General features: G+C 41.4%; 1 protein-coding gene and 1 long non-coding RNA gene across 2 annotated transcripts; both read left to right on the top strand.

Annotated features, from left to right (window-relative positions):
* The first annotated feature begins 613 nt into the window (after window positions 1-613).
* On the top strand, window positions 614-1,487 carry LOC133012252 (DELTA-stichotoxin-Hmg2b-like). The gene is given in 2 exon segments (XM_061080230.1): window positions 614-702; window positions 1,061-1,487. Coding segments are annotated over 2 exon segments (516 nt in total).
* A 5,939-nt stretch (window positions 1,488-7,426) lies between these two features.
* Window positions 7,427-8,098, top strand: LOC133011855 (uncharacterized). Its single transcript, XR_009680776.1, has 3 exons — window positions 7,427-7,544; window positions 7,664-7,757; window positions 7,849-8,098. It is a non-coding gene; the product is annotated as an uncharacterized LOC133011855 (long non-coding RNA).
* The last annotated feature ends 3,292 nt before the right edge of the window (window positions 8,099-11,390 follow it).

The following is an 11,390-nucleotide window of genomic DNA, read 5'->3' as shown; positions in this document are numbered from 1 at the left end:
ACTCAGGGGCTTTGATTATTATCGACACACCGAAAGATTTGCATCTTGATACCATAGAGTCTGGACATTAAGTTTACTACATAAACCAGCTTGTTGTTGAGAGAAATGCAGGAGGTAAACCTGCAGCTCCACCGCCAGTAGCGGGAAAAAAAGACAACCGACACTCAGCTGATCTGCGGCGCGACGACAGCCAGTGAGTCCAGAGAGTTGGGGGATTGACAGTGAAGACTGGGGGATCGACCTGTCTGGACACACTTCTCTTCGGCACTACGCATGCAGGTAGAAAACACTTGTCTCGGTCCCTCTGTCCCAGCTACACCTTCAGTGCAAAATATGATGTTACTATATTATGATAATAGTTATACTAATCATGAGCCCGAAGTCAGAGCCCAATCTTAAAAGTGTGTTAAGTTAAACACATATTTATACTATATATTTATACTAGTTGACCCAGTTAACGTTTTTGAAGCTTCTTGGATCCAGCGGTTCCAAACCTTGCCCTGCAGACACGTCTGTCCCTCAACAAAATGGAATAGGGGATCTTTTTCCTTTAGTTAACCCAGTTAACTAGTTTTAGATACACAAGTCTGTTCACGCAATCTTCACATACAAAATGCAAAATTTCCATTACACCCTTCAATCCTCAAGTGATGTCTTAGAGATTAAAAACGACTCTAGCCGCTACACTCTGGCCAACCCAAGGTGATGTGTTGCTCATTTTCTGACTTACATTTTTAAACCTGACTTAAACAGGTCTCTGATTTGTGGTATTTGGTAAGAAACATCACCAAACTTCTTTAATCTGGACTTTTATTTAGTGAGCAGCGACATTACATGATGGCCAAAAAAGTTATCATTTTGGGGTTTTGCGTGTTTACCTGCTTGTTCAAACTGCATCATGTTGGGACACCCTGTGACTGTTAAAGTGTTGACTGCTTGTGGGTGAACTCACGTGTTTTTAAAAAAACGAAAGCATCTCTTGTGAACATAAAACTGATGCTTTGATTTGATAAAAATAATTATATCGGTACTGTCTGACACGTTGTGTTTCTGTGTTGAGGGTGTTCATTGTGAGAGGCTGCTGTGAGATCCCTCTGACCCCATTGGTGGGTCCCTCCTCCAATGGCAACGCAATGTTCAACAAGACCACCGGCTGTGCAACTGGGGCCGTCGGCGTCTTCACCTACGACCTATTCAATGCCGATCTGAAGGACTACAGCCACTTCATGGCTGTCATGTACTCTGTGCCCTATGACCAGAACGTCTTCTCCTCCTGGTTTGCTGTGGGCATCTTTGGAAGAGAAATTCATTACGACCACAATCTGTTTGAAATTATGTATTATGGTTTTGAAAACAACTTTGTAAGAGCAGAAGCTGACGGCTCTGACATTTTTTAAGAGCATGATAGGGCTATTGTCAGTGCCTCCATGTCTAACTCAGGTCAAGCAGTCCTGAGGGTGGTAATCAGTGATACTGGCAGATACTGAGTTAAAAAAATTCTGACTGTTATAATATAAACTATACTGTAAACCGACAGTGAGTTTAATAAAATATTCCCAGAACCTCAATCAACTGTAGTGTTCATTAATCAAAACACTTCAAGATGAGTGTACACTGAATCCTAGTTATTGGATGTGTGATTTTGAAAAGCTGATCCATCAGATCCTGTTCTCTTTTGCTCAGAATAATAGCAAATTAAAAAAATTTGTTGTGAATGTTATAGAAGACTCCACAGTGTTGTCCTACAAAATCAACCACACTTTTCAGGACCCACAGTGGAGATGATTGTAACTGATCCCCCTGCCCCCTGTCAGACTGTCACGTTGTAATTATAATTCAAGTATAAAGATATCGTGAGTACTTCAGGCTCTCATGCAAAGTGTGGGAACTATGAGTGTTGAGTTTTCTAAAAGCAGTCGAATCTGTTTTCAGATGTTCACAAAATCAACTTTTATCAGTGTCTTTGTCATCACATTATTTGTTCTCTCTTTTTTTCCACAAAGACAAATCTTTTCTACTCAAGCACAAACCTGAATTTCTCCTGGTGCTTTACTTTACAGGTTCACAAAGATCCAATAAAAGCTACTAACTTGTTTCTGTGATCATCCCTTTACAAGCTTAAAATCTTTTCGACCATAATTTGAGGCCATCATTACTGGACAGCTACTTGAACAGATCTATTAGTCCAGAGGTCTTCAACAGGGGGTCCGCGACCCCTAGGGGGTCCACGGAGGTACTGCAGGGGGGGTCGCGAAATCTTTGGTTGATAAGACAATTTTTTAGATTTTTAATTATTTTTTTTTATTCACGAATTTAAATGTCTTTCAAAACACATTAACATGCATCCAACATATTGTGAGGCTGATATGACCCTCTGCCTGACAACCTCCATCCATCCAAGATTAGATAAATTGTGTGCTACCCATCAGGGTCCGACATCTCACTAATGTGGGAGTATGTGTGCCATCCACAGATGAGGATTCACTGTCTCTTCTTCATGTATGTTTAAAATAAAAACATGAATCTGTGAATTACTTTATTAGCTCAGTGTTGTATGCAAGATGTACAGTGGGTACGGAAAGTATTCAGACCCCTATAAATATTTCACTCTTTGTTTCATTGCAGCAATTTGCAAAACTCAAAAGAGTTCATTTTATTTCTCATTAATGTACACTCAGCACCCCATCTTGACAGAAAAAAAAAAAATATATATATCACATGGTCATAAGTATTCAGACCTTTTGCTGGGACACTCATATTTAACTCACATGCTGTCCATTTCTTCTGATCCTCCTTGAGATGGTTCTACTCCTTCATTGAAGTCCAGCTGTGTTTAATTAAACTGATTGGACTTGATTAGGAAAGGCACACACCTGTCTATATGAGACCTTACAGCTCACAGTGCACGTCAGAGCAAATGAGAATCATGAGGTCGAAGGAACTGCTCAGGGAGCTCAGTGACAGAATTGTGACAAGGCACAGATCTGGCCATGGTAACAAAAGAATTTCTGCAGCACTCAAGGTTCCTAAGAGCACAGTGGCCTCCATAATCCTTAAATGGAAGAAGTTTGGGACGACCAGAACTCTTCCTAGACCTGGCCGTCCAGCCAAACTGAGCAATCGTGGGTGAAGAGCCTTGGTTAGAGAGGTAAAGAAGAACCCAAAGATCACTGTGGCTGAGCTCCAGAGATGCAGTTTATACATGGCACAATTTTATACAATATATATAGTAGGGGGTCCCTGCTCCATCTCTCCACCTGTTTGGGGGTCCTTGGCCTGAAAAACGTTGAATACCCCTGTATTAGTCTGTAGGTAATAATAGGGATGGCCCCACCTACTGGCAACAGGAAGTAAGCTATGTTTTACAACCATCATTCGATTTAAATAAAATGTTCACCTTGTGATGTGCAAATGATAGCGTGGACCGTATAAGCAATTAGCAGGCAAGGATCGACATCGCGTGATGGACGCAGGAAGTGAAGCGTTTATCCTTGCCGCAGTGCGCAACACACATGCAAAGCGGAGCCGTGCGCTGGGTCATCGATCGCTCTCTCCACTAACCGTAACAGGCTTCAAAGTGCCTGTGCTCGGGCCTGTTAGTGCTACAGCGTAGCCCTAGTTAAAGTTTGTTTTCTCACCCACTGTATAAGAACTCCACCTTTCAAACTCACAGGATTTTAATTCCAATATATTTACTCACTTTATCTCCAGATATGTTTGCCATACTTACCCTGTGTGCCAAAATGGACCTGTGTTGTGTTTGCAGTGGTTTGTGGAGGTTAGGACTGTCTGGCGTGCACGTTGCAGAGAATGGGCGTGGCTACAAGGCGACCTGTTACACAGTCCTGAACATGAGGCAAGAGGGCTCAGTGAGCTGGTGCCATCTATGTCCACCTGTCTTATTACCCCTGTGTTTGGCTGCAGAAGTCTCCATGAGAATGAAGAATGAAAACTTCCTGGTCTGTGTTAGAATTCAAACAGCAGAATTTCAGAGTCTCTTTCTCACTGTCTTCTACCACTATGTGTTTGATTATTGTGTTGTCCTTTGAATTCTTGGCTACCTGTTTTATTTTGTAACTTTGTTTCTGTATCTCTCACTTTAATTTCTGTCTTTGTACTGTTTCCCATTGTGGTTTGTCTCCATCTTTTCCTCATGTGTTTCAACTGTGGTCTATTATCTCTGCCTCCTCTGTGTGTAGAGTCTTTGTGTTTCTCTTTGTCAGGTTGACTTTCACGTTTCGGTTTATTAGTCGTCCTGGTCCTGTGTTTGAGCCAGTTATTATGTATGTATATATAATATATACACTACGTGCTGTATATCTTGTTTGTCTGTATTTGGATCCAGGTCAGCAACTTTCTAAGTACAACTAAAGAAAGGTGGTCATTTAATGAGCTTCTGACTTCTTGCTTTTCCCTCCCTTATGCTACATGTTGATATGAATCTTATTCTGGGTCAGAGAGGACATCACATAATGTAGCTGTAATCAAATGGAAGAGCTCGTTTCAGAATTTGAAGCCAGTATAGTCAATATTTTTTGTCCCGTCTTTTCTAAATAAACAAGCTGCAATGATTCAGTGATCATTTAATCAACTTTATTAAAAGATTATGGTGAAGTGGTTCAAATGAAAGTGTGTCAATACAAAAGATTTTAAGTGCCCTGTAACATCGCAGATTAAAATGCTAGCAATATGAAGTAATTTCCGACCAATACGATATCTGATTTTTTATCTAATCATCACACTTAACATCATAATAGACACACAAGGTGAGATCACAATCTTTGTAGTTCAGCAGATAAAAATGTGCTCAGTGAACTGGTGCCATCTAGATATTCAGGGACTCTAACACTCTGAGCTAATCATTGGCTCTGAGGCCTCAGTCTGAGGACATGTGTTATCCAGTGTCTCTTTCTCATTGTCTTCTGTGGCCCCAGGTACCAGTGTCAGCTCCCGTGCTGATTGCTGGACTTTCACCTTGAACACGTCACACTTCTCAGGTAACAGGCCTTTGTTGAAGAGCACAGACGTCAGATAGGAGAACAACACGGTGGCAGCAATGGCAGACAGCATGGAGATGGTCTTAACTGGAGTGTGCTGAACATAAACTCCATCCTCAAGAACACATCCTGGGAAGTGGAGGACAACTGTCAGCCCGAGTGATGGGAGTCCACTGAGAACTCTGAGCACCAATCCCACCACACAGCCCATAACAGCTCCGTAACCATTGGAGATATTGACGAAGAGGACACAGACAAGCTGAGGGAAGATTATGATGTAGGCCACTTCAGCACCAAGAATCAAGAAGAGTAAGACACTGTTTTCCTGGCTGGTTAGTGCTGTACCAACCAAACCCACGACCATCACAGCAACTCGGATCACCCACAGAATCTCTCTGTCTGATGCCTGGAGAAAAAGTAGAGAGGAGGATGTGAAGAGGTTTGAGATACTAACTATTATCTTATAATTCAATGTTCTCACCTGTGGCCTCAGGACGTTCTTGTATATGTTGGAGGTGAAGACAGAAGCAGCAGAAATCAAAGCAGAATCAGCCGATGACATCACAGCAGCAGCAACACATCCAGTTCCGATTAGGGAGATGAAGGACGGGGTGAGGTGCTGTAATATGATGGGCAGGACTTGAGCCGCTTCCCCACGTTCATATGGAGATGGAGAACCATAAGACGTCAGGTTCCAATCTGAGGAGCAGCGAAAAGAAAATTCATACAAAAATAAAACATTACAGTGGACACTGTATAAAGTCATCAAGGATAAAGTAATCAACCGTCCAAATCGTCAACAGAATCACTCGTATTCAAAGGCTGGTTAAATAACTTGGTTATAGTGATCAAGTAGTCTGCTTACAGTGATCATTTGGGGTGTTCACTGCATGAAAAGAAGCGTTTGTGTCAATCTGTGTCGCAGAGAAGTGTTGGCACATCCTTCGGTTAACGACTTTCACACGTATCTGCAGGCAGCAAAGGAAACGCTCAGGGTTCCTGCAGTTGTCAAGCCTGTGAGCTGTTGAGATTTGACCCCCCCTGCTCCAACTCCTAGAGGACGCTTTCACATGCAAATGACAATGCTCTGAGCTTCACAAATGCAAATCAGTTTCCCTGAGAGCAGATAACACCAATATGTAAGAGGCACCAACAAACTATCTGGCTGAGTAAACCAGGCTTAAAATAAATATTAAACCTGAAATTTTAAATTGTTCTTAAGTAAGTAAGTGTGCTATAATGAATTATATTGTATACCACGAACAAAGGTCAATGCAGTCAAAAGAAATGAAACAATGCACTTTATTTCAAATTTTTATTGTCATCCAATCCTAAATCTCAACAACTGTACAGAGTGGCATGATTACAGTCACTTTTTCAATTGTGCTGGTTAAATGCACAGAGGAAGTGTAAACCACACCTCTTCCAGCAAATAAATGATGCTGGGTATGATGCTGTGTCCTGTAAGCTCCAAACTTCTACTGGCTTTCCATAAAAATATCTGTCCTCCCAAAATACTGGCATCAAATTCACATGTCAATGGCAAACTAAGCTGTTCCATGAATTATAGATGGTACCTTTTCACCACTACTTTCAAAATTGCTATGAAACATTCATTGATTTAATGATTTATTTTTTCAGTGTAATATTTAATCCCCCATGGACTGCACAGTGACAAAACACAGCAGCCGGCTGTTTGGATACAACATACATCTCCACTCAGTTTGATTATTATTTTAAATATAAAGGAGACACAATATAGAGCTTAAATTCCTTCATAATTTGAACTTCAATTGTCTAATTGTTGTTATTAAACTTTCTCAGTATTCCATTAAAACAGTCAACACTTTTATCCAAAGCGACTTACGATAAGTGCATTCAACTATAAGGTTACGAACACAGAACAGCGTGAATCATGTGTGTAAATGTACTAAACACCGCTGCTCAAGTCACCCGCTCGCGTCATCAGCTGATGGACTCGTCCAATCAGAGCCTCGTAAACGCCGTGCAGCAGCGTCGAGTGTCCCGCAGACAGGAAGCGGGTCGTGTTTAGCTTGTCCCGTACGAGTGACTCTGTCTTCGGGGTAAATAACTTGCTGAAGTCAACACGACGCTTTTCCCTGGAGGAGAAGATGAGTGCGTGTGGAGGCAGAGCCGCGGGCCCGGTGTGGACGAGTCGAGGCGGAGAAGACGGAAGCACAGTCCCTGAGTTACGGTGAGCTAGAGACGCCATGCTAACCACTAAGCTAACCCTACATCTGAAAGCATGTCCGCCACTCTTTGGGATAGCGAGAAAGTTGCTAAAATACGAATACAGCATCGAGTGCTGGAGCAGATCTAGTGCATGTGTAAATATGTATGAATTACTTAGATGTAACAGTTTGTTCTCGTTAAGTTTTTTCATCAACGTGACTTTTTTCTGTATGTTTTCACAGCCTCAGCCCCCCCCCCCCTCCACACACACACACACACACACACAAACAAAGAGGCGTTAGGCTGAGACGCTGAAAGTCCGGATTTAAAGTGCAGAAAATTAAGCCATTGAATGTAAGTAACTGTTTTTGAAATGTTTTGGTGTTTATTTGCTGTGGATCTTCCAACGGTGATGCAGCGCGGCTATTTCCGTTTATTAATAATAAAGTCATGTTACATGTGTTGTTTTCCAGCTGCCTGTCCATGACGTACAAAGACACACTATGAGCCAGTATGATCCGACCAGACCTTACATCAGCATTGAGGAGTTGTCGGAGAAGAAAGAGGGTAAGGTTATATTCATTAAATAATTTTCCAGTTACATGTAAAGGTGTATGTTGTAATTGAACTGTGCTAATTTTACTGAATGTGTTTACAGCTGATTGAAGCGGGACAGATGACATGGATCCATCCTTCCACAGCCAGGAGTGCACCGACCTGTGTCCCACACTTCATATAAGACTGGAAGCTACACTGATCTCACAGCTACACACCACAGACGTCTACACACTGGAGAAGAGTCCCACAAAGAAGTCATGACCCAGAGGCTGCAGAGAAACATTTCAAGCCTCATCTGAGTTTTTGTACAATATTTTTGCTGTATGTAAATAAAGCTTTCACTCCACATATACCTTGTTCACATTTGTTCCCTGTACAATATGTTCACCTATAACATCAAGCATCACATGAATGTTTAGTTTTAATTAACTGCAGTGCTTTTGGTAAAGGCTTACTTATAAATAATAATAAATATTAATATATACATTTTTATTATAAATATTGTGTGGGAGGGGCTTACCCCACGTGCGGAATGCTGTGACCCCACGTGTGCGCTGCAATGACCCATAAGGTGACCAATAGCAACACTTCTACCAACCAATCACGAGTGACATTAGTTTCAAGGGTCTGTGGTTTCCTCCAATGGTGAGTAGAGAGAGGTTCTAGCCAGCGGCTGGACTCCGATTCATATGCTAATTAGATCACACGTCGCGATCGGTCCGCGAGGCTCAGCGAGCCCCCCCGCGGCTCTCTCCTTTGTTCTCCAAATCCCCCTTAAGGTCCGCAAACGCCGATAGACCCACCTTGTCTTCACTGGCGAACGCCGAGGTAACATCATGGAAACAGTTGGTTACAGCAGGGGATTAGGCCTGTCCGTAGAGGTTCACTGTGACAATAATACTGCTTTTCGTCTAGTGGTTGGTACAGGGTATTTGTGAACTACAGTTCGGCCCACATGTGTAGTTAAAAGCCTTGAGCACATGTTCTTTGTTCTGGAGACAAGTTCACCAAGTCAATATAAGCCCAGTTCTCCCTTCCTATTTTCTCTTTCTACGCAACCCTCTGAGAGAAGAAGTGTGGCTGTGCAGCTCACTTGCTCTTTTCAACTCATCCTTTCGACTCAACTCTCCGAGGGGAGGTCACCTCTCTTTCTGCTCAACTTCAATGGAGGAGAGGTGCAGCTCTCCACTCAGCGAGCGAGTGAATCTTCCCCCCAATCCAAGCTCTACCAACCTTCAAGCAGGCCTGACTGGAGCAGACTGCTAAAACCTTCCAAAATACAGCGACGCGGGGGCCTACCTAAGAACCAGCTCAAGAACTGCATCGCACAGCAGAACCACAAAAACAGGAGCCACAAACCAGCAAGACGACTTCACTGGACTTCTAACAGCACATCAACCTTTTTTCCCTTTTCATGGACAGGTAACACAACTGGGCTTAATAATTATACCAGGCTGAGCAAATACTTTTCATTCGATTCCGTGTGATGTTTATACGTTTCATTTGTGTTGCTGTGATATTTTGGTTATAAGTTATTTGAAAGTTAATGTTAGTTATGTTATGCTCTTCAGCCTTTCTTTGCATGCAACTATTTCTCTCGAAATAAAAGTTAATTTCTCATATTTAGGGTTATTATTATGGTGCTATAATATTATCATTATATCAGTGGTATAAAATGGTTTCAAAATGATGACAATAATATAATATTTTATTTAGGGCTGGGCAACGATTAAAAGTTTTAATCGCGATTAATCGCATGATTTCCCTGATTAATCACGATTAATTGCATTTGTATACGCAAAATCCAATAATGAATTAAAAAGTAGTGTGTAGCGCAATTTTATTTTCAATGTTCTGCCATATGAACGAAAGTGCCATAACATTTGTTGTGCAAACACTTTTAACATCAGCATTTAATACAGTAGCAGTTAAATAAAATATTCAGTTTAAATCTCAACTTAACAATGTTATCAAAGCAAATACAAAATTAAAGCTCAATGCCACTGCCAGGGCATTAATGTTATCCTCTTCGTTATGAAAAATGTATACTCCTCCCTGCGTCTAACGTAGTCTGCCGAAGCCTCACTCCGCTCGCTGTTTCGTTGAGTGATTTGCTGATATCAACTGTGTGTTTTGCATTTAGGTGATATTTTAGACTGGAAGTACTCCGGTGATAAGAAAATTCACCTTGGCAGTGGCTACAAATTACTTTTGTTCTGTCGACTCCGCCGTCTGGAAGAACTTTAAAATGAAAATGGCCATGTAAAAGCTCCGTAGCCTTATCCATGGTTGTTTATCCGCCAATTATTTTCTTTTTTCCGGTTCCGCAGCAGTCAGCAACAGACTTTCACAAAATAAAAGCCTGACTTTCACAATAAAACAATAAATAATCAAACCTGAGTTAATGCGAGATAAAATAATTAATCGAGTTAACTCGATTAAAACGAGTTAACTTGCCCAGCCCTAATTTTATTATAATTTCTGGGACAATTTATCACCAACAATATTTCTTATCCTGACAGACCTACCTTAGTATTTTCCATAATGCACCAACTTAGAGGCATCCTTGTTCAGTTTACAGCTTTAGTTCTCTCAGAATTTCTGTCATATCACAAACAAATTGGTATTGAACAATGAAATAACCTGAAATGAATCGAGACCTTGTGAATCATAGTTGAATCAATTTGGGAAATCAGGGGCGATACTCAACCCTAGTTGCCAATAGTAAACTAATTGTATGTGACAGTGGAAGCCGATGAGTGTTCTTCTTCTTAGGGCCCGAGCACCGAACAGTAGGAGACAGTGGGAGGCCCAATTGAAATTTAAGGATTTCTTTTTTCTCAGGCAGAAGAATTGGCTTCTTGAGGGCTTTAACATGCCCAAATTCTTACCAAACTTTGCAGAAAATTAGACAGTGGTAAAAATTTACATATTCTGGAGTAATTTTCAATGGGCGTGGCAAAATGGCTCAACAGCGCCCCCTTGAACGCGTTCACACAGACCGATCTTCACAAAATCATAGCCCAGGTGTATCATGACCAGACAAACAAAAAAGTCTCAATTGGCATTATGAAAAACGTAACAGGAAGCCCGCCATTTTGCATTTAGTGGCCATTTTGGCGTTATTCCAAATTTTTACTTTGAGGTACTTGTACCAGGGCTTACATCAGAACAACTTCATATTGAGATGAGTGTCATCACAACAAAATGGAGATATAAACTGCCTCAAATTTAAATTTTTCGTCACGCCGTGTGACCGTGGCATCAAAGTTTGATTACACGGCATCAAAACACGTGGTTCTGTATCTCAGACATATTTCGTCCAATCGAGTCCATACTAGAAATGTATGACAAGAGTCCCGGCCTGATGACATCTACACAGAAATCATGACTTAAATTCACAGCGCCCCCTGGTGGTAACAGGAAATGTCTTTTTTTATATCATCTCAACAAGATGGAGATATGAACTACCTCAGTATATATGATTTCGTTATACGGTGTGACCGTGGGGTGGCGTAGAATCTTGATGTTCGCCAAAAAAGAGGGATTAATTATAACTCCTCTGTGCATTGTTCTTTCAGCCACAAACCTTATTCACACATTCACAGTCCTGCCCTGGGGTCTCATTTATAAAAGAGTACG

The sequence above is a fragment of the Limanda limanda genome, chromosome 10 (assembly GCF_963576545.1).
Source record: "Limanda limanda chromosome 10, fLimLim1.1, whole genome shotgun sequence".
Lineage (NCBI taxonomy): Eukaryota > Metazoa > Chordata > Actinopteri > Pleuronectiformes > Pleuronectidae > Limanda > Limanda limanda.
Note: the sequence above shows the minus strand (reverse complement) of the source record. Positions and strands in the feature narration are given on the sequence as shown.